At 46.5% G+C, this 24470-nt stretch overlaps 1 protein-coding gene across 1 annotated transcript in view; it reads right to left on the reverse strand.

The window, feature by feature from the left end:
- LOC142785342 (sphingomyelin phosphodiesterase 4-like) overlaps nucleotides 1-24470 on the reverse strand; it is a 141950-nt gene that overhangs the window by 56781 nt on the left and 60699 nt on the right. Inside the window, exons 3-6 of the mRNA XM_075883823.1 lie at nucleotides 16846-17055; nucleotides 13720-13828; nucleotides 11446-11504; nucleotides 9412-9626 (exon numbers count right to left, since the gene is read on the reverse strand). Of these exons, the coding sequence (XP_075739938.1) occupies nucleotides 9412-9626; nucleotides 11446-11504; nucleotides 13720-13828; nucleotides 16846-17055 (593 nt within the window). The remainder of the gene's footprint in view (nucleotides 1-9411; nucleotides 9627-11445; nucleotides 11505-13719; nucleotides 13829-16845; nucleotides 17056-24470) is intronic.

Raw genomic sequence — 24470 nt, forward strand, 5'->3', positions numbered from 1 at the left:
ATGAATGATGCTCAATCTGGAAAGTTAAGACGTTCACTCAGGAGTTCCCAGGGGTCTGTGCTAGGCCCCATTCTATTTTTGATTTTCGTTAACATGCACTATTACGTTAAACCTGAGGTAACAGTGAGACTCTTTGTGGATGACTGCGTCATTTATGCCAAGTACTAACGATAGATAGCCAAATCTGGCTAAATACCTCCGTCACTAATATTTTGAGATGGTGTCACGAGTGGGGAATGGAAATAACTGTAGTAAAAACTTTGTATTTGCATATTACTTGAAAGAGTGTACCCTTGAAGTTTGTTTATCAACTAATGGGACTACACGTAGCTGAGGCCGCTTCAGTAAAATACTTGGGCGTTACCATCACAAACACATTAAAATGGAACGATCACATCAACTAGGCATGCACAAAAGCATACAGATAGTTGGGTTACCTTCGCAGAAAACTTGCTCTAGCAACAGCCAAAGTCAGACTAACAGGTTACAAAGCCCTTGTGTGGCCAATCCTTGAATACAGCAGTATAGTCTGAATCCCACACCAAATTATCTTCTTAACCTACTGGATGGAATTCAAAGTAAAGTGCTTCGATTTGTGTATTCCCAGTATTCACATGGTGTTAGAATAACTACTCTGCATAATAAGACAGACATTCAGATTTTGGCAATCCGGCGTCACATCGCTGCTTTTAAAATTTTTACATCTACTTTATCACGACGGTATCAATATAAACAAGCATGAGTACTTAAAACCACTGTATCAGCGCTCAGCAAGAACAAACCACCACAAGGGTATCGGGTCTTTTATCCCCTGTTGCAATACATTCAAGTGTTCTTATTTTCCATCAATCATTGAACTATGGAATAACTTCTCACGTGATTTAGTGTCCTCAGAATCTGCTCACTCATTCGCTGCCGATCTTGAGATATATTTTGACCAGTAAATAGCGACGTCGTACATAACAGCGCAACTGTTCACAGAATGTACCTCTTTGGTGCTATGCCATCCGCAGTTTTTATTCGTAGGGTTGTCTAATGTGTGTGCTCCCTTGTTAGTCTCTGCTGTGTTCTTTCGCTTTTTTTTTTTGCAATGTGTAGTTTCATCTATCGTATTTACTCGCGTAATCCTCGCACTCACATAATTCTCGCAGCCCCCACAACGCCCAACTAAAATACGATTTCTTTTCTTCCTCGAGTAAATATCGCACCCCCGAAACTGCCGCAATAATGTCGTCTGCTCGTTCAAGCCACTGATGATGATAGCACGCGCCATCTCTTCACCATCAAGCGTACTATTGCACAGAGATTCAATTCAATCCAAGCCTAGCCGAAGTGGCTAGTGCGTGTTGTGGCGTGTTTTGTACGTTGTGTCGGTAATCTTGTCACGTTTTGAGGCGATACGGAAGCTACACGGTCGCTTTCAAGTTGAAAGTGATAGATCATGCACTAAACAACGGCAACAGGGCCGTCGGTAGGCACTTCAGAGTCTACGAGTTTTGTGTTCGCTACTGGTGACGGCAGCTGCAAGCCACCAAGACGCTTGGGCCTGCCGTGGGCCTAAAACTGGGATTGATGGTAAACTTCATTTCTTCAGAAGGAAACTGCGGACAATTCTGTTAAATGGCCATCAGCCCAATACTGACGTCCTACGCTTACCTTTTGAGGGCTCCTGTTGAGCGACGAATGCTACCGCTACACCCGCAACGTCCACAAGCTTTGCGTATGGTATTCTAGTTCTCGACGATTTGCTTGCACTTTTTGTGTATCAAATAAATCTTGTCTTGTGTTAAACCTCTACTTTTATTGTTGAGGTAAGTTTTGATTAGTACTTCTTAAAGCTTGCTGTTAGTTGCTGGTGTGAGAATCCCGATTTGCGGCCACTTCGTTCTCTTTTTCGCTCTGTACGTATTTGTAGAAAGTTTTCCCCGCGTAATTCTCGCACCCCCCAACTTTGCATCGGTTTTCCGGCAAAAAAGTGCGAGAATTATGCGAGTAAATATGGTAGTCTTCTGTGTAGTTATCCTTTCTTGTTTTGAATTTTACTACTTTTTTTACTGTTATCAATTTTGTTCTGTAGATGTGTGCATACAAATTAACCAATCTGTATCCTATTGGTCCCACTCCTGTAACAGCTCGTTAAAGCTTACAGTATGAATAAATAAAAAATAAAAAATGAAAGCCGGAATGGCTGAAGCACTTTTAGATGGTTTCATTAGTAAAACCTGCCCAGGATTCACTCAACATAGAAAGGGCACCGAGCAAGTCAGTCTTGAGCTCCCTGCCGACACAAAGGTTTAGCACCAGTCTCTCTACTACCAGGCGCTTTTGATAGCTGGCTTTCAATGAGCATATTACGCCTTGATCTAAAGGTTGCAGAACTGACATGGTATTTGGAGGCAAGAAGTGCAGCTCTATGTTGCTGAAACTCACACTGCAGCAGTGCGACGAACTACTGTCAACATGCAAGTACACTTTGAGACATTTGCTATTCAAATCGTCCTTCCACGTTGACAACCACTTGCTGAAGAGCTCCTCAGTCATCCACATCTTTGTGTTTGACCGGTAGGTTAGAGGAAGAGACAGTCCGTTCCAAAGGCACCGCGGTGACTTGCTTTTGCCCATAACTAGGGGCCAAAGCTTTATTGATCCATCCAAAGTGGTGGCCAACAGCACAAATATATGGGCCTTGTTCACTTTGCTGCCATCAGATTTCTCACACCGACACACAAAAGTCCTACAGTCGACATTCGATTTCTCGAACGCCCGAAATTCCAGACATGCCGGACTCATATGGTGCACCGTCAAATCCCCATAGAATAAATGTATCAAAAAGTGCGAAATTCCAGATGTTTACAGCTTTGGCCATCCGATTTTCCAGACCTTTTACTCCTAACTGCAGACTTGTAGCACTATTGACGCCTATTTCGTTGTTTTTGAATCCTCGAACCGCCCGCACCACAGCTGCCGCACTCTCGAAACCCCAAAAGCCGCAATCCAGCCACATGGCGCTGCGCTTGTGCTCTGACTGTGGAAAAAGCTACGCTGTTGACCTATGGTCTGCTGTAGGCATGCTTGCAGACTTGTGCAAGGCGTTTATGCAATAGAGCCCCTGGAACTGTTTTCGCCACGCGAGCTTCATACTAGATGCAGAGACGGCTGTCTCACTCGGAGTGGACAGTGTGTGTGACAAACTTCCACCCACCATGAACGTTGCCTATGATGATCTGCACGCTACTGGTGTTTTAGTTCCACCTTGGATAACCTTTGAGGGCTTTGCCCACGCTGACAAAAGATAGTGAGCTATGTGCAGAATTGACCGATAATGCAATCGTTCGTCAAGTTACGGAGGATTGCAACGACTCGGACACGGAGATTGAAGAGGCAGCGCCTACACAATCAACGAGCTCGGAGTTGACGCGATTACTGACACTGTCATCAGTGTACAGTGACAGCATGACGTTAGCTCAAATTGAGGCCGACATCATCACGGGCAAGTGGAAAGTCGTGCAACTGAAAATAAGACTTTTTTTTTTGTGTGTGTGCCTAAATGTTAACAAATGCGGTAGTGCCAGCCACATCTGATTTTTTTTTCTTTTCTTTCTTTCTTTTGCATTTAAAAAATATATAAACAGCTCTTTTCAGAGCCACCTAAACGATGCATTTGCTGAATTGCAACGAGAATCGTGTTCTCCTGCCCTGACCCTCTGTGTCAGTGAAAAATACCCACTAAAAAGTGTGTTCTCCCTTACACTTGTTTTCCCAGACTGCCCAATTTTCCAGACGTTTTTGCAGTTCCTTCAGGGTCCAAGAAATTGGACGTCGACTGTATTTAGAAGCATTTGGCAAAAGAGAGCAGTCTTGCAGGCGTTTCAGTTGTCCTGCTGTTCACATCTTGCTGTAATGTCAGGCCAGTTTTCTTGCATCCATTTGTTCACACTGTCCAAGTCCACAGCTCGGCTTTCACCAGTAACCACTTCGCTGACGATCTCGTGCCTTTCTTTGAACCAATGAACCAGAGCAACCTTGAAAATCTTCCCTGCCAAGGACAAAAGCCATGCCCTTTGCTTCTTTTTTCATCAAGGAGCCAAACACAAGGAGGTTGCGCGACCGAACGTCAATGAACCACTTCTACATGGCCATCTCAACGTCTTCATACACGTCTAGCGTATGTGTCGGGTGCCACGGGCGCCGGGTCTTTTGTTCTCCTTATTCTTAAAGATCGTGCTGAAAGTGCTCCTCGAAATCTTGTATGCTGCCGTGACGTCCGCCTACTTCTCATCCTGTTCAACTCGATTTATAATTTCGAGTTTCATGGCGAAAGGCAAATTCTGTCGCTTAACGCCAGCCATCAAGGCACAGGAACACGGTGCGAAGCACAAGGAACGAGAGAATCAGGAAGATAACTCGCATGGCCCACACTCTCGCACAATGAGAGTAAAAGATTGGCCGTCTCAGCAAGCGCAGGCGGGTCGCGATAATTTTTTACAGGGAGGCGACGTCGGCTCGACGGACACGGCGAGGTCACGGTGAAAATAGTGGGTCATGCATCACCGGGTTAGACAGCTTTTTGAGTGAGTGGGGGGAAAAGAACAAGGTTTGCTGCTGCTACAACGGAAGGCCAACTTCCGGAGGCACTTTTACCCTGCTTTACATTCAATATATCAGGATTCACTGCTGCTCTTGTGAGATGTAACCGTAACTTTCACTATAAGCCCACTTATAACGAACCTGAGCGTGAAACGACACCAGTTCGCTGTATCCTGAAGTTCATAGTAAATGAAACACAGCTTTTAAAAAAAGTTGCGAGTGAAAACACAAACTTTTCTTTCCCCAAAAAGTCCGTGATGCACGTGTTTCAAAGAGCAGAAGCGATAAGCGCAATCTCGAGTTCATTTGAAACGGCAGGGTTTTCGTTCACCGAGGTCCGTGGCATAAGCTGCATGAGGCACTGGCTCCGAAGTTTCGTCGTTCTGGCAATCCCATTCCTCCAAATCGCTCTCGCCACGTACTTCATTCACAATGCCTCAATCCGTACACTGCTCCGCAGTGTCGGCATCATCATCAGCCATAATTAAACCATCGCAACAGATGTCCCACCCGCTCTCACAGGTTGGAGTTCACAACGCGCTGCCACAAATCGCCGCCGCAGTGGTCCTGTCTAGAAGCTTCGGCTCGCCATCCGGCCCGGCGTCGACGAAGTCGGCCTCGCGAAAACAGTTTCGAACGCATGTAGACATCACCGCCGCCCACGAAATATTCATCTCCAGAGCTGAATAACGGCACGCCCGAAGCGGCAAGTTGGCTGCCAGGTGGTCGACAGCTATAAGCAAGCGCTCCGCAACGCGGCACCTAAAGCGCGGATTATGCTCAAGCCAAGCTGTCACACTTTCGACACTTTTTTTGAGCGGCAGGAAAAAGCATGCTAGTCTTCCCATCGGCAACCATGACCCCACACGCACACCAAGAGCGAGCAAGACGCGCACACGAGACACACATGCCAGAACGCGTGGAACAGCTCTAGGCCCGTTTCCAGTCAGAAAACTAAACTAATTCGAGCCAGCGTGGCGGGCGTTGCAGAGCGGTAGAGACGGGCAAAGGCATTTCCTTCCTCTGTAGGCGAAGGGGTTGTGATCAAAAGAGGAGAGCAGATTTACGAGAGAAAGGCAAGGAGTTGCGATAAAGAAAGGGGAGGATGCGGCGGAAGGGCGACCTTGAAAACCAAAACACACGGGAAGGACGCAGGTTGGGTAGCTTGCTTGAAAGATTCGCGAAACTCGCCCGTGAAAAAACTTGCAAAGAGTGCCTACGCGTGCAGAAGTCAAAAAAGCCGCCTGGATCGGTGCGCGTGGCGGTGTTTGAAGAATCGGCGGCCATGGTGAAAAAATCGTTTTGTTGCACCGGCGGGTTTGCCTGGCCTCATGAACTTCGATATTTCGCGATTTCTTCCGCACAAATTAAAAGCCATTTTAGCGCTTCCGCACTCATGCGGAAGGCTGCTGAGCCGGAAGGCTGCTGAGCCGAGTGCGAAGTGAGTGAGAACAAGTCCTAAACAAGAAACGAATCTCGAATTATCAGAGTCGTTGGGGTAGCGTGCACTAGACGCAGACTATCAGATACAGTCGGTGGCCGACGATGTTGGCAAATGGTCTGGTCACTCCAGGCCGGCGACGCCAATGACAGTATCGGCAATCAAAAACTGGGTAGATGGCAGACCGGTCTTCGAAAGATCGGTGGAAGTGAGGCGAATCGGTGGCACAGGCCTCGTCTGGCGATGTGGGGTGCTCATAGTAGTGGGGCGGACAAAGGATGGAGGAGTGCGTAACAAAAAGCAGTCAGGGCATGGAGGAAGGAAACAGCTTTCCTTTCTCCATGGGTCGGGGAGAGCGGCAACTAGAGGGTCGTGGAGGCAGGGCCGGTGTTTAACAATAAGAATGTATGGGCACCTCACAGATACCTGACCGGTAGTCAAGAGTGGTTTCCCGGGAAGTCGGCAGACCGCCGACTCCGTTCGCTGTCACCGATCAGCAGTGCTCGGAGGCGTTTGTTGTAAGCGCGATTTTGTGCCATTGAACCAATCTATATTTTCACAGTCATGCGGATATTGTTCGTTTTAAACGAAAGTTCATTTTAAGTGGGACTGTTATATGTTATGGACTGCATAATCTGAACAACTATACCGTGTTCAGAAGTTGTTCGCTATACAGGATAATTTGATGTAAACAGGTTCGATATAGTCGGGCTTGACTGTATTAGGAACAATGTAGGATCCAAATCCAGTGAAAAATGGCACTGACAAGCCCATTTTGAGGTGCAAGGGCAAAAAACATTTATTTCTTAGAAAACATAGTGGCACTCCTCGATTTTCGAACTTCTGGCAGCCAGAGCTCAGCTAGCCAGTTTTAGTACAGAAAGGAAACAACATCGCTGTCCCGTGTGCTGAAATCTCAAAACACCTAAAGATGCCCGAAGACTGCAAAGTCGAATGCTCGGACAGCGCGTGTAAACATAAAGAAACACGACTGCCACGGCAGCAGCAAACGACGCTTTTCCCCACAAGAGCATTGGTTCTTTCTGCATTGCGCACTTGGAAATATGTGGCTAGGTTTGCCGAAGAGCTGAAGTGATATTGTCAAGGACAAGCAATTGGGGTATGATACATATGTTTGTGAAACCATGCGCGACTCGAACCCTCCGTGAACAAAACTGCCATGCCACTAACGACTCAACAAGGTGATTTCTGCGCAATGCACGTAGCAAATGTAGTACAACACAATGCGAAATTCCACCACAAAACTGATAGTGTCCCCAAGAGTGACAGCTCCTCACGGTCATCTCATACTGCGTCACGCACACGAGCTGATCAGTCAGCGTTCTGTCTATAATGGAGTAACGACATGATTTTAAGACATTGAGAAAGGGACATTTGTGATTTCTTTGGTATGCAGTCAACACTGTCCACACACAGGAGTCAGGCAACACGTATAAAATATATGATTTTAATTTTAGTCACTGAGCATTTGCAGGCCAACTCCACTGCAATCGACGTTATCCCGACAAGTGAAGGCAGTTCACGAATTTGCATGCTCTGTGTCCTGCGCACAGCGAAAATCCCAGAAATCGCAGTCAGGGTCACTAAATGACAATCCACTCATCGATGTTCACGTGCACCAGAAGCAGATGACCGGTGTGTAATTAATACATTGCCAGCTGCTGTCTTTCAACGACGCAAGACTGCTCTGACATGCCACTGAGAAGCCACTTCCTCGACATCCAAACCGAAAGTGTCTTTTTAAGGCAGCAGAAATTAAAATATCTACAATGCGTTTCCAAGCACCATAACATTCATTTTAGGCTTCTCGACAACAGTACTGTAATTACTCGAATCTAACGCGCACCTTTTTCCGGTTAAGCGAGTTCATAAATCGCATGCGCGTTAGAATGGGGTACGAAAAAAAAAATGAATACGGTCATTCTATTGCCATCGTCATTTTCAAAATGGTCGCCCCCTACGCGCGTCGGCCATTTCTGCCTATGTGTTTCCCCTGTGCGGCCTTTCATACGTGTGCTGAGGAGTTCGTCATATTGTAGTGCATTAGCATCGACGGCATGGAAGGGCCAACTCCAAAAACTCGAGTGCACCACGATGCCGCTTTTAAAAGGGAAGTCATCGCGTGTGCACAAACGGACGGAAATACGGGCCGCGTCGCGGTCGTTCGGAGTTTATGAAACGTGCGCGCGGGACTGGCGGAAACAAAAGCAGAAGATTGTCGACAGCAAAGCTTCATGCAAAGGCTTCAGTGGACCACAGCAGGGTCGGTTTCCGCAAATTGAAGAGCTGCTCGGCGAGTATGTGCTTGAGCAGCGAGCGGCACAGCGGCCCATGACGACAGAACTGCTCCAAGTGCGGGATATGCAGTTAGCCTTAGAAAAAGGTCCAATGGGGAGCCAGTTTAAGGCGAACAGATGCTGGCTAACTAACTTTATGAAGAGGAAAGGCTTTTCCCTCCGAAAGTGAACGGGCATATGCGAAAAGTTCTGCGGAGGAGTACGATGTAAAGCTTCACAGTTTTCACAGGTTCATCCTAAACTTGCGGCACAACAACGGCTACGTGCTTGGGCAAATCGGGAATGCCGATCAGGCGCCTCTTTACTTCAATATGCCTGGCACCGCAACCGTCGAGAAGAAGGGGGCGAAGCAAGTTCGCGTGCTGACGTCGGTCCACAATACAACTACAGTGACGGCAATGCTCTGTTACACGTCAGATGGGCACAAGCTTCCCCTTGTATCGCATATTTAAATGCAAGACGCTCCCGAAAGGAGTCGTTTTTTCGAGTGGTGTGATCGTGCGGGCCGGCGAGAAAAATCGGTGCGCATTGCAATCGATGTCTTAATTTTTTTTTTTTCGACGTGGAAATCGGGTGCGCATTACAATCGAGGGCGCGTTAGAATCGAGTAAATAGGGTACTATTATTTCAATCAACAATCCGAAAACTTAAAATTCATGTCAATACTGCTTCCACTTACGAGTTACGGTGGTATATTGGCTACTACTCGTATTCACACCATCTCGCACGAAACCGAAGAAGAAATTCACAAGTGCTCGCACAGCGATTCGTCAAGTCCTTACAAAGATGTTGGCAAGCACACAGTCTCTTTTAGGCATCAGACAGCCAGAAACATTCTAGTATTCTTCCTAAAGGAATTTGTCCTAGCCACGGAGGAAGGAACTCCTATGGTCCTGGCAGGTTCCGGTGATGTGTGGGCAGGCAGAACTGCTCAACCAGAGGCTAGACAAGTCTGCCCTACGTTGCTAAGTTCCCATGACAGGTGCAGGTAGACTGGGCGTACCCCACTGCAGTGTGCGTAACATAATGCAAGTGCACGCTGGCAAGTAGACGGCCCACACTTGCCTGGTTGGCATGCTCCCACCAAAAGAGGGCACCTGGTGGTGCGGGTGGTAGCCAGGTAGCTCAGGCGCAAAGTCACGGTCATGCGGCAGGTAGTAGTGTAGGTAGTCATGGAGCAGAGCCAGGTACAGGCTATCCAGGATGGTCCCGGGCGCTCTCTGGCCTTCACCGCCTATGACGTCCAGCACCATGGACTGTTGAAACTGATGCTGAGACCCCTGGTGAGAAAACAGAAAACAGGATGACACTCAAGCGATGACAAAACGAAGGCGAGAGAAGTGCTTCAAAGAGAGCAAGATTCTGTCGGTGCACGATGGCATGTGTGGCTGGCCCGACTTTCAGAACTGCGGGGCAAGAACAACACACAGGTTCCGTCACTGCACAACGAATGGTACTTTTAGCCAGCTCCCACTGTTTTGTGCCCTTCTATAAGAACTTGACACACAAACTACAATATCATTCCATACGGCACAAAGCAACTTTTCCCAGATTTCCTATAGCAAATTCTAGAAACACAAGTGACACACTTTTGATGAGCGGAGTGTGAATACTGAAACTTTTCAATACGAATCGACTTGGAGTAAGGCAGAACAACTGCCCACAGATATGGAATTGAATACTAGGTATGAAATCATCATCAGCAGCAGCAGCCTATTCAATGTACAGGAGGATGCAAAAAAAAACACTAAAAGAATGGTGTGCCAGCCACATTTCATCATGCTTCAACCGTCATGGCAAAAAAACATACATGACACTTCAACCTCATTATTACGAAGTCTGATCAGCCACCAAAATAACTTCATTATGTCTGAAATTCGTTAGAAATGTACACTCGTAATGCTTGCTTTGTTATAGTCTATAATTCATTGAAGAGTTATGTTGAGGTTTGGGTGTAGATAATTTTTTTTTATTGTACCATGAATTACTCTACTGGCTTTTCAGCCCCGTCCGGACTATAACCACTTGAAAATAAATGCAAAACTGCTGAGAACGTACATAACACACTGTTCATATTTATTTATATCTCTACTGTACGCCGCAGGATGAAGGTCCCTGCCTCAGCTTTAAAACCACCCTGTCTAGCACAAGCAAATTTCATTTTGTACCAACCAATTTTTTACTTAGGTTTCTCCACCTAATCCTGCCTTGTCCTCGATAGCCACTTGTGCAATGTTAAAAAGCTGCAAAGCATTAAGCAACAATAGCTTTTATTACTCCTCTGAAACCAATTATTTAAACTGCTTGTCATTAGAGTGCAGCCCATCGAAGATACTTTCGATGCTGAACTTATTACAAATTATCATGCTAAAAAATTAACTGCTTGGCATGTTCACAAGGTGAATGAGCCCCCTAAGTACTGCAAAAATAAATCTAAAAGTAAGAAATGACTCTCTTCCTTATGTGATGTTACGTTCGCACGTTGCTACTTCCTTTTACAAGCATCTCAACATAGTTAACGTGACATTTCTGACAGTCTTTTCGTTGCAGTCTTTTTGTTGTCTATTCTCACAGATAAGAGAAATACAACATATACTATATAATAACTACAGAATGTGACAAGAAAAAAAAAAACAGCGACAGTTTCAGACAACTGTCGTGCAGTTGCCTGCAACTGCATGACAGGCTGAAATTCAGTATAAAGGCCACAGGTGTCATGCATGTTTCTCACTGATAACATCAAAACATATTCTGTTCCATCCAAAATGCGTAAACATTCACACTCCTCTGGTAAATACTGCTACAACTACGTGCTATGACACACCGATTACAAAGCAGATGAAATCTGCCACTGAGGCGTGAAAGAGTAGCCTTCAACTTTAAAGGCCCAATGGAGAACGTTTTGTCGCCCATGTGAGCGGACAAATGACAGCATCAACATGGTCGCTGTTTTATGGAGGTATTTAGTTATGCGTGCTTTGCAAGACCTTAATAAAGTTTTCAGCAAACAAATTTCATTGTAAGCCACTACGTAATATCAATGCAAACTGTGCAACAGCTTGGAAAAAAAAAAAAAAAAAAAACGAGCCCAACACTCACCGGCTGCGATGGATTGACGATATAGTAGGCGAAATGGAACATGTACAGCTCGAAGGCATCTATGATAAAGGGCATGGTCAAGGAAACCCACAGCACAAGTGACCGTACCCCTCAGCCACTACACGCTAGGTCCTTTATCCACCAGCAGAAAAAAAGAAAGGCTTCATCAGCATCGACAATTTAATCTGCAGTAGCAAGTATCTTTTCATTTTTGTGTGAGCAACATTCGTTCAGCAGCACTGTCAATTAAAGTAGTGCCGAACACTTTTTAAATAACAGTAAAAAAATGCTGCTTATTTGTAGTCAAGCCTTCTTTGAACATGTGAGCCATATATTGCAGTGCATTCTGCGGGAAATTTACAATTCCATGTCGATACAGCCACAGTTCGCTCGCTTCCTATACGTCAACTGAACAGCAGGCACCTGCCAGTGATATCATGCGTTTTTTCATTTCTGCAAGCAATGCACGCTTGAAACAGCCTCAGTGGAAGAGGTGGAGAAGAATGCCACTTTGTTTCAGTTATTCATCAATTAAAAGTATGCACTACGCTCCCAAACGAAGTAAAGGAGGCATGCTGTTGAAATAGCGCTTAGTAACAGCGTTAGTGGTGATACCAGGGAATGCGTTATTTACGATCACTGTAGTTATTTGCTAGTGTGGGAAGACAGTGTTTTGTCCGCACGTCTTCACTAAACAAGTGGGCGAGTACCACGAAAAAGCCGCTTCAGTTTACTGCCAATACTTTCGATAATGTGTCCTTCTCAACTTCTCTGTTGAACATGCAATGTGGGTACCACCTGTCGGAAAATGTACTCTCAAACAAGTGCAATAAATTGAAAGCTTGTGCCAAAGTGCATTTCCTCAGATATAATGACAGTTGAAAAAAAATTCAGCCACCTAGGCTCGGCGGATAATAATGAAATGAAGAAGCTGGTGGCTGACAAATAAGCCCTTGCTTTGCCAATTACTTTGTTCGAATGAAATGAGAACGAAGTGGGTGAATGAAGTGGCAGGAGCAGCTGCGAGAGTAGTAGTGAGTTGTGGGAGGAGGGGCACATACCCGTAATGGGACTTGCCCACTTTTTCTGGCACATACCCATTTACGATCTATGAAAACTTCCCGAAAAGAAAGATTTCACTAAGAACAGTGTTGCTTTTAAACAAAGCATTAATATATGAGGCCATTTTTCGCGCCCCCGATTGCAAGCCATTGGTAAATGAAAGTGATACAAATTAGCAACGTATCGAGTTTTTACTGTATCCTTTCTGAATTTGTCGAGAGGAGTTATCGGGACTTGTCACGTGCACCGAATGCTTCTCCTTGCTTTCTTCTGAACTAGTGACGGGGAAGCCACGCAAGGAGATAGGAAATAGAAAAGCTACATCAGCGTGCATCATGAAACGCATTCGTATGCTCATAGTGAGATTCCAGAGCATGCTAGTGCTGCCACTGTCCAATTTTAGCACACTACATAGTGTGGTGCTGGCATGCAGCAGCACCCCCCAAGGCAAGAAGTACGTCTGATCCAAACGCTGCTCTCGATTTATGCCTGCAACCAACCAACAGCAGAAATTGCCAAAACGATGCAATCTAGCGGCTGCTGACAGTTTCGAAGAGAGTGAGGACAGGCATCTGTACGAAGAGAGGGCACTTAAGAAAGTAGAAATTCCACGCTCTGCTTGTTGATTCTATGGGCAGTGCACGACCAGAAAACTTGGCTGCACTACTCATAGCAGTGTTTTGCACAACCTTCACAAAAACCAGGAGATAATAAAGCCAGGGAAGGTAAAATACACATTAGTCTGTACTGTTTTAAGGGTACTACAATCATTGGGACATAGATGCAAAAAAAAAATGAAGCAGACAAAAAAAGACCGTGCCACCTGCTGGAACCAAGCATGCAACCTTTGGATTACGTGCTCAATGCTCTTACACTAACTGCCAGTGGCAAGCTGTCTAAGCTGTCTTTTAGTCCATTCAATTTTCTTCCCACCTACTTCACAATTCTTATAGTACAGTTAAAACAGTACAATTAATGTGCATTACACCTTTCATTTTAGCTTCATTATTTGCTGTTCTATATCAAGGCTGTGCCAAAAAAAGGAACGAGCTCTAGAAAAAATTCTTTTCGTCCATTCATAGCAGTACTTGTCCTTCACACCATGTTTTTTCCGCCAAGCACAAGGTGTCATTTAAAACCCCCTGAAAAATATGTCCAACATCTGAAATAAGACACATGCACATCAAGACAAAAATGAGACGCAAAGGATACTGATTTGCAGGACAGTGGGTCCCTGTGGTCCAAGAGCTCCCAGCGTCGGTATCCTTCCCGAACAGAAAGGTGGCACACCACCCGTGCTCAAGGTGCTTCTGGTATCCAACTAGCAGTGGTTGTAACAGAAGAGAAAGAAGGAAATACATCAGTCAAGAACAACAACACTAAACACGCGGCAGCGGTTGCGACAGAAGAGAAAAAAGGAAATGCAGCAGTCAAGAACAACAACACTAAACAGAGTCGGCGAGTCGTGAAGGCCTTCTCACAAAGAGAAGGCCCATGCACAGAAAGCTGCAGCGCAGACAATGACAAATTGAACAGATGAGAGTGACTATACAAATGCAGTTTGATGACGCATGCAAACGCACTTGGTAAGAGAAAAATTCCGATCCACATGCCTGTACCGTGAAGCCACGGAAGAAATCCATGCGGACTCCTCAAAGATTTCTTTCTTTGTAGCCTCTAGGTACAGAAAGTGCCAAAAGTTTAGAGGCCACTAAGTCTGAGAAAACTCTATATTTCATAGTGATTCATAATTTTTTCTGGTTGAACGTACAGTAGCACATCGTGCACGAGCAGCAGTTTTTCACGTGCACTTTCGCCATATGACTGAATGAAGTTCCAAAGGGGGTTAAGACCAGTGCATACTCACAAAGCACACGGCCACAAAATAATCTTTTGCAACTTCATTACATCATATGGAGCTGACAGAAAGAAGAGACACCGCTGCACACGATAGTTAGAAACTTGGGCGACTGTACATGCGTTGGGCATGTTTCGAACAGGCCAGAAATCCAGCGACAGCTGTCCGACAAAGCACTGGGAATATTAAGCTTTTTCTCGAAACTTGTGGCCTCTAAACTTTTGATATTCCCTGCCCAAATGGATCGACAAAATATTTTCTTCCTCTCATAAACCGTTCTCCACCTGGTAGGCTTCTGCAGATCTAATTTGCTCTATTTAGTCTATGTGCTTCGCATGGTCGACTAATTCATGCTGGGAAGCTTGATAGGGTATTCTCGTGGCGAGCTCAGATGAAAGATTGACCTCCTTTGAAGGGCAGAAGGCATCAAGAGAGAATGTCAAAGAGAAAAATTTTGCATTCTTCCTCAGGGACAATGCAGAATAGAAAAAGTAATATGACACTCAAATTATCTTCCCTCTCACAGCATGTCAGTGAAAAATTCTTCCGAGTGTATACTTCCGGGAGACATAAAACACATTACGAGTTTTTAATACCAACTGCTATGAATGATTCAAGGCAGTCTTTAAAGAGAGCACCAACATGACCAACTTTAAAGCTGCCACCTGGACTATCAATCACACATCACTTGCAGAGCACTAAATCGAACACTGGCTATCGGCACATGCAGAGTGTGAAACTAAGAGGCAAAAAGTGAACGACACCATGCCCCGGTGCGTGTGCCTCGCAGTGCCTCTAAGCCTCTGTCTGATGTCGTGCTCGCCTACTTACAGCATCTGGGAAGTGGCTTTTCTAGTGTGAAATGATTTCTGGCTTGTTCTGCAGGCTGAGGACGTAAAACAAATATAGCATGAAATATAGACCAAATAATTTTCAGTACAACGAAAAAGTAATTAACTGCACTTACAGCTGATTTTCAGGAAACGAAATTGCTGCCTTTTAATATGGCTGATTTTATACTTGAATTCTTGAAGTAAATGAGACTCCTGAATGAATTCATTTTGAAGTAAATGAGACTCTTGATAACTGGAACGAATTTACCTGGTCCCATCAGCTTACGTTTAGTCAGAGTCTATTGTACTTATTTAGTATTTAAAAATCGCAAGACGCTTTAGAAACAAATCGGCCATCACAACTGTCCACAGTGCCACCACATACCAGACATGCTAGCAGACGCAGGGGGCTTTTCCTTGCCTGACTAATGACTTGTCTCCAAATTAAGTCCAAGACAATATGCGAAGACTGGACATCTGTACACTGGCTATGCCATCTACGTAAAAACCTGCCTCAGTAAAAATTTTATGGCACGGTCTGTATTGTTATAAAAAAAGTTAACAAATTGTCGTTCACTTACAACCTAGGATCCACACCGCTCACCAAAGTAAACCAAAATAAATAGCTTGGAATCACAATAACCAGTTACCTAAGCTGGAATAACCATATTTACAACATCTGTAACTCTTCTTTAAAGAAACTTTGTATCCTCAGGCACAAACTAAAACCATGCTCCTCGTGACACTAGCTAGACTTTTGGCTTACACATCACTAACCAGACCAAAACTCGAATATGCTTGCATCGTATGGGACCCCTACACAAAAACTAACATTAATGCATTAGAGATGACAATACCGAGCAGTTAGGTTAATTTTCTCTAAATATAGAATACATGACTCTCCCACAGCCCTAATAATACATCATAATATTCAGACTCTACAACTCCGAAGGAGAATACACCGGTTCAAATTTCTTTTCCTACTTAAAAACAATGCTTCTCTCTTAACCCACAGGCTTATGTGTCCCCACTTGCAGCACGTCGAACAAGGCATCATCATGATTTTTCTCTAACACCATACAGCACCAGAAATAACCTATTTAAGTTTTCCTTCTTGCCATGAACTGTAAACGATTAGAATAACCTGGAGGTATCCCAAATAATAAACGCAGATTCCATTGAACGTATATCTATTTAATGTTATCAAGAATGTCACATTGATTAACCCTTCATTCCTTAGTTTTACTGTTACTGTTCTTGAGTATTTAAAAAGTGCTGTTGATGTATTCAGTATTGTAAGAGTATTATCTAATGTTCTTGCATGTGCATTATGTTCTCTATTATTACCTTTGTTTTGTTCTGATGCTATTGTTATTCTTTTTTTTTCTTTTGGTCTTTTAAATTTGTCTTATTTCGTAGTGGTTTCTGTGAATGTATGTCTTTATGTGCTGCTTTCCTGCATGGACCCAATCAGGGTCTGCAGTATTTTGTAAATAAATAAATAAATATTAAATAATAATAATAAATTCTACCAACTCTTGATATTATTAACATTTGTTTTTATACACAAAGGAACGATGCAAAAAGCACTACAGTTTTCTCTAGTCATGCTGGATTTCAATATTAGTAATTGTTGGCAACACTCACGGGCAGGCAGGATACCGGGAATTCGTAGTTGACGCTCGCATCAGACAGTAGCCGATAGATGAGCAGCAGCAGCGGGCCTTCTGGGCTGAGGAAGCGGCGAACCTCATTGAATCCCTGTTGACCGTGAGTGATGTTCTGCAGGCTCCAGCCAACATTGGCCCCAAAGCCGAACACATGCTCCAACACTGTCGGCAGGTAGTGCTGCAGTTCCTGCAGTGCGTAAAAGAAAAATTCATTCTCGCCTGGCAGTTTGATGTAATGCGTGGTTGAGTCGTTAGCCAAATGCTTACAAGCTCCCATCAAGCATAGTGAAAACAAAGTATGCTTTACTTACTGCTCTCCCCCAAAAAATGCAGAGTGCCATCAATTCAACAGGAGTTCTCAACAACGTGAACATCTAACCATATGTCCTGATCCTGGTTAGGTGAGGTGACAGTTTCCAGTGGCTACAGTGCCTCTTCAAAACTCCTTTTCAGATTACTCCTCAAGAACATCCTGAACAGCAACAGATTAGTAGTAGAGTGTGTGTGTGTGTGTGTGCGTATGTACCAAAATTTTTTTGTTTTTTAGATTTGTAACATAAAGGTCATTCACTGCCTTTCAGCATACTTTCAGGTGGACATTTATAATTTTTTTTAAATCCAGAACACATCAGGATTCAGCCTACATTGTAACTCTACTCCTTTCAGTGCTCGGGAATCAAGTCTACAAAATATGCGAAGCTGCAGAATGCCACAACTATTGCGCCAGCATTTGCATTGAAGTGAAGAAAGTGACTTTATACTTTTTGAAGCATACTGTGTAGGCAAAATGCAGAGCATGGGCACTTTTCCCTTTGCCGGTAAAGTAGTAAGATGCCTCATTATCTTGGAGGCTTTTATTCTGGCACAACCGCTTCTCCCGAAGTCTCGGGCTCTACAAAACAGCAGAGGGCAGCCCAAAAAAATTAAAATGCGAACTGTGCGGCTGAAACTGCATCGCCACAGGGCCTAGGCGCCGTATTATAGGGCAAAGCCAATCGACGAGCTCAGTGGTGCGTAACATTGCCCACAGGCAAGCTTTCATCAGACTGTGCGAGTGAAGGAGATTGGTCAGGCGAGGAAAACAGGCGCGGGATTGTTTTTCAAAATGGAGGACCAGTGCAGCCCTGTAATATTCGGCAAATGTGATCGACGTGGTTTTCTATACGAATTGGCGAACTTGTTTGGGGGGTGCGAAAAAAAAAAAAGGCGGAGCCTGTTTACTGGACCTGTACAGCTTGTCGCATGTAATACAGTCGAACACGGATATATCGAACCCACATATGTATAATTTTTGGATATAGTGTTGAACTCTTAAGTTATCTTCTTAAAATTCTTTTGTAAAAGTATAGAAATTTGCACGTTTATATCGAACGGTATTTCACCCACCTTCAGATATACCGAACACCGCGTGAGCTGGAAGGTGGTCATGTGGAAGGTGAACTCCGTGACAGGCGACTCGGCGCGCGAGTTTGAAGGTGCACTTTGGCACTCGCAGCGCTTGGTGACTTCCGCGTGGCACCACGCCTCCACGAAATCCCCAAACACTTGAAAGAAGAAAAGGGCGAGAGGACTCGTAGTCCTTTTTTTTCGTTTCTCTTTCTCTCTCTCATGTTTTCTCCGTCGTCGGCTCAAAGAGCAGGAAGAAAGGAGCTGACGTCCTCCTCCTTTCGCCTTTTCTTTGATATTTTTGTTAGTGTTTTGAGAGTTTTGATTAGCCAGCCACAGCTTGTGCCTTTTGCTGTTGCCCTCAAAGGTGGCCATCATCTCGCAAGTTGTCGCGTCGCTTACGTACCGCCGCATGTGCAGCATTTCTCTTTTGTGTGAGTGGCGTGCAAAGCCATTGCGGACTCCTGAAATTATCGACTTCCCGTGTAGCTATGGGCAGCGTCAAGAAGCGCAAGGCCCTTGACTTAGCGACAAAGATGAAGGCTATTCAGGTTGTTGAGGTGGGCGAGAAATGTTCGACCGTCGCGAATGACTTCGGGATACCACGGAGCACTCTTGAGTACCTTGTTGAAGAACAAAGTAGATATCAAGGCAAAGGCGGCAAAGCAGCGAATGTCGGGAGCCTATCATGTGCGCGTTCCTGCCCACGGGAATTTAGAAAAGGCACTCTATGCCTGGTTTTTAGAAGCGCGTGCAAAGAACATTCCTGTGGACGGCCCAGCGCTGATGGCCAAAGCCAAATTGTTTGCCGCTGTACTCTGCGAAACAACCTTGCCGAAAACACCAAGTGGCTTCGCCATTTTAAGCAGAGCTACAACGTCGGCAAAACCATTTCTGACGAAAGCGAAGCTGTCAGCAGCCAGGACATCCAGCAGTGGATGACGAAGAAGTGGCCGGAAATCTCCACGAAGTTTTCTACCACGGAGACCTTCAATGCCTGGCGAAACGTGAAGACGGACACAGTGGTCAACGGCTTTGGCGAGGCAGGCTTCAAGACGGCATAACTTGCTGAAACCGGTAAAGACTACGATGACGAGTGCGTAGACGCGTTCCACGGGTTGTCGTCTCGCTTACCGGCCACAGTTCCACGCGAAGTGTCTGCAGACGATTTCGTGAAAGTGGACTGCAATGCCAAGGCCATTGCGAGCCTCACTGGTGGGGACATAACAGCTACAGTCACAGCGACCCAGGTTGCCCCGACCGACAGCTCATGTGACAAGAAGGATCGTCCGGACGAGGCGCTGGCTACACATGCGTACTCTGCCACCGAAGTGGTGGCAGCGTTCAGTGTCATTCGCCATTATATTGGCCACATGGAGGAAACCGGGCTGTCGCACATAGACAGCCTTAATAAGATCGATACTAGCATCTTCAACTTCATTCAAAAACCGAAAAACAGGCCAAGATAAGCAATTTTTTTCGTGCAAATAAATAATTCTGTTGTGGCTTGGTGCGGTATTAGTTGTCATTCTTGAATGCGCCTACTGTAGGTGATGGTGCGCTACAGGTAAGCTCTCGGGTCCTGTATTTTTTTTTAATATCGAATTTCGAATTTTTCCTATACTGAACTCATTTGCGATCCCCTTTGAGTTTGATATATCCATCTTCGACTGTATATTGTTACGGGTAACGTATTTAATAAGTTAAATACGATGCACTGTGCTCGGCGAACAAGATGGCGACAGTTCATCAACAACCAGCCACCAACGTCGTCTTTCTCTTTCTTCCAGACAGGCTGTGCCGGCGGTTGCGTATCATAACCCCCCGGCGGTAGAAGCACCGTCTCGGTGCTTGAGCAACTCGGATGCGGTAGAAGGAGGGTGATAGGGCTTGAGTCGGGCTATGTGCACGATGTCACTCGAAGGTGACGATGATGACGTTGAATCGGCTGGCACGATCTCGTATGTAACGTCAGTCACCTGGCGAACGACGCGGTATGGTCCAGTGTAGCGTGACAGCAGTTTTTCAGAAAGCCCTACACGCCGAGTGGGGGACCAGAGGAGGACAAGGGAACCCGGTGAAAAGTGCACGTTTCGATGATGGGAATCGTAGAGCTGTCTTTGGTGCTCCTGTGAAGCCTGCAGGCGGCTGCGGGCGAGTTGGCGTGCGTGGTCGGCTCGCGCGATGGCTTCGCCGGCATACTCCGTGACCGAGGGCAGCAAGGTGTCAAATGGTAGGGCGGGCTCTCGGCCGTATAGAAGATAGAATGGTGAATAGCCGGCAGTGTCGTGACGTGACGAATTATATGCGAACGTCACAAATGGTAAATGAACGTCCCAGTCCTGGTGGTCGGCCGCTACGTATTTGGAAAGCATGTCGGTTATGGTGCGGTTGAGGCGCTCCGTAAGACCGTTCGTTTGCGGATGGTACGAAGTGGCAAACTTGTGCTTGGCCGAGCAAGAGCGCAGGATTTCTTCAACGACAGCTGATAGGAAGGTGCGGCCCCGGTCAGTGAGAAGTTGGCGTGGAGCTCCGTGTACTAAAATAATATCATATACCAGAAAGTCCGCCACATCGGTTGCGCAACTCGTCGGAAGCGCTCGTGTGATAGCGTACCGTGTCGCATAGTCAGTGGCGACAGCGATCCATTTGTTGCCTGAGCTGGAGATCGGGAATGGGCCAAGCAGGTCGAGGCCAACTCGAAAAAAAGGTTCAAAGGGAATGTCGATCGGCTGAAGGAATCCAGCTGGTAGCGAAGATGGCTTTTTGCGGCGCTGGCAGGGTTCACAAGCGGCGACGTAGCGTCGAACAGAGCGGGCAAGACCAGGCCAAAAGAAACGACGACGTACACGGTCGTATGTGCGAGAGACGCCCAAGTGGCCCGCCAAAGGAGCGTCATGAAGTTGGTTGAGAACAGTCGCACGAAGATGTGCTGGTATGACGGGGAGCAAGTCATGGCCATATGGATCGAGGTTACGGCGATACAGGATGCCGTCTTTTACCAAGAACATTTGTAGAGATGCGTCGTGAGGCCTTGACTCAAGCTTGCTAATGATGGTTCACAGGGAAGCATCCAGGCGTTGTTCGTGGCCAAGGTTGAGTAGCTGCATCACAGACAGAAGGTCTGGAAAGGTGTCATTATGGGCAGCCTCTTCCACAGGGTAGCGTGATAAGCAATCAGCATCTTGGTGTGACCGCCCTGTTTTGTACGTTACGGTGAACGTGTATTCTTGTAATCGTAGGGACCAACGAGCGAGGCGTCCTGTGGGATCCTTGAGTGAGGCCAGCCAGCAGAGCGCGTGATGGTCGGTAACTACCCGGAATGGACGCCCGTATAAGTATGGGCGAAACTTGGCGACTGCCCACACGAGAGCGAGACACTCACGTTCCGTGATTGAATAGTTGCGCTCGGCTGTAGATAGCAGGCGGCTTGCATATGCTATAACACGGTCATGTCCGCGTTGATGTTGCATTAGCATTGCTCCGATGCCATGCCCACTAGCGTCAGTGCGAACCTCGGTTGGAGCTGATGGATCGAAATGGGCTAAAATCGGCGGTGTTGTAAGGAGCGTCGTGAGCTGGGAAAAAGATGAGGCTTGATCAGCACCCCAGAAAAACGGGGTGTCCTTCTTCAGGAGGTTTGTGAGTGGGCGTGCAATGATGGCGAAGTCCTTAACAAACCGTCGAAAGTAGGAGCACAAGCCCACAAAACTGCGAACGTCCTTTGTTGACTTCGGAACAGGAAAGTCCGTGACGGCGCGAATTTTCTCGGGATCCGGGCGAACTCCTGCGGCATCGACGATGTGGCCAAGTACGGTTATTTGACGACGAGCAAAGTGGCATTTCGACGAGTTCAGTTGAAGTCCGGCTCGACGAAAAACTTCAAGAATCGCCGATAAACGCTTGAGATGGGAGTCGAATGTGGGCGAGAAAACGATAACGTCGTCTAAATAACATAAGCAGGTTGACCATTTAAACCCTTGGAGCAACGAGTCCATCATTCTTTCAAATGTGGCCGGCGCATTACAGAGACCAAAGGGCATAACTTTGAAGTGATAAAGTCCGTCAGGAGTGACGAATGCGGTCTTCTCACGGTCCATCTCATCCACAGCGATCTGCCAATAGCCAGATCGAAGGTCGATAGTGGAAAAATACGTAGCACCGTAAAGGCAGTCTAAGGCATCGTCGATTCTAGGCAACGGATAAACATCTTTCTTCGTAATTTTGTTGAGATGCCTATAATCTACACAAAAGCGCCATGTTCCATCCTTCTTTCTGATCAGGACGACAGGAGAAGCCCAGGGGCTACAAGAGGGTTCGATTATGTCTTTTGCAAGCATCTTTTCGACTTCCCGTTGTATGACGGTGCGCTCGGACGCGGAAACACGGTATGGACGTCGGTGAATGGGACTCGCGTCACCAGTATTGATGCGATGAGTAACAACACTCGTTCGGCTTAAAGCCGTGCTGGCGAAGTCGAAAATGTCACTATAGGACTCTAGGACGTGACGAAGGGCTTCCGCTTGATCAGGAGCGAGGTCTGATGGTACCATGTGGTCAACGTCGACGCCCGATGAACGTGATAGAGTTGGTTCATTGTCTGAGGTGCAGCAATCATCCACTCTGAAGGGTTCAACCGTATGGTCTTGTAGAGCAGTAATTTCGGCCAGGGAGATACCTTGTGGAAGAATTTGGGCTGTGAGGGCGAAATTGACAATAGGAAGGCATGCGCGGTTTTCAACGATTGTCAAAATGGTGTGCGGAACAGCGACACCATGCGTAAGCACCACGGCATGAATTGGTGCCACCATGTATTCACCGTCAGGTACAGGTGGTGTAGAGAAGAGGTCGATATGTGTGACACAGTTAGGCGGAAGGCGTGCGAAATCAATGCAGCAAAGGCGACTTTGGGGTGGGTTGGTCAGATCAGAAAGTAGAGGCATTTCAAGGTCAAGACAGCCGGCTGAACAATCTATAAGGGCCGAGTGAGCGGTGAGAAAATCCATGCCTAGAATTACTTCATGAGGACAGTTTTCTATAACGGTGAAAAGAACAGCAGTGCTTCTATCGGCGATAGTCACACGGGCGGAGCACATGCCGATAATCGCGGCAGTTCCCCCGTCGGCGACTCGAACGGCTCGGTTCAAGGCAGGTGTGACAACTTTCTTTAGGCGGCGACGAAGAGCAGCACTCATTATGGACACATGCGCGCCAGTATCGATCAACGCGCGCACAGGTACATTGTCTAAAGTAACGTTTAACAGATTCCGGGTGGTCGGTAATGTCACACGAGGATTTCTTGCAGAGGTCGTCGTCAATGCAGCTTCACCTCCAGAAGCTGCACTGCCTAGTTTTCCGGTCGGGGCGCTGCGAATAGGTCGGAGAGGCAGGACGGCGTTGTGGGGGCGAACGAGATTGACGGCGAGCAGGGGATGGTGAGCGGGCGTAGCGAGGTCTCGTCAGAGGTGCGACAGAATCAGAAGATGTGGTCGGCATAGGGGAACCAAAATCAAATGTTGAGGACGACTGGTGGTCAGAAGTGGCTTGGGTAGGAGGCCCGTAGCGTGCCGGCGGAGCCCAGTGATTGCGGCAGTGGCGAGCAATATGACCAACACGTCGGCAGTTGAAGCATATGGGCTTGTCGTCCAGTGTACGCCATTCGGACAAATTGCGCTGTCGAGAGTAGTTGGAACCATATCGAGGAGCGGATGGACGACGATAAAAAGGCTCGGCAGAGTAGACTGGTTGAATGGGGTGTAGGCCGACATTCGATAATTCTTGACGAACGACGGCTTGTATCAGTGAGATAGTGGTCGGTGAAGGATCAGGCGTTGGAAATGGAGTAGCTACTGGTTGGGCTGCCTCGACCTCACGACGAATGATGCGGGTGAGGTTGTCACATCGGGGAACTTGGCGGACGGAGTCATCACACGAGGAAGTAGCAGCTGTGTTCGGCAGGCGCGTGATGCCGTGGGTGACGCGGCGGGCTTTAGCCTGTTCTAGACGGCGGCATTCTGTCAGGATCGTGTCGATGGTCGTGACATTATTAAAAACCAGCAGGTTGAAGGCATCGTCAGCAATCCCTTTGAGGACATGGTTAACTTTTTCGTCTTCTGACATGCGCTGATCGACCTTGCTACAAAGCGCCAAGACGTCAAGAATGTATGACACGTACGATTCAGTAGACGTCTGGGCGCGAGTGGCGAGAGTCTTCTT

This window comes from Rhipicephalus microplus, unplaced genomic scaffold (genome assembly GCF_043290135.1).
Source record: "Rhipicephalus microplus isolate Deutch F79 unplaced genomic scaffold, USDA_Rmic scaffold_21, whole genome shotgun sequence".
NCBI lineage: Eukaryota > Metazoa > Arthropoda > Arachnida > Ixodida > Ixodidae > Rhipicephalus > Rhipicephalus microplus.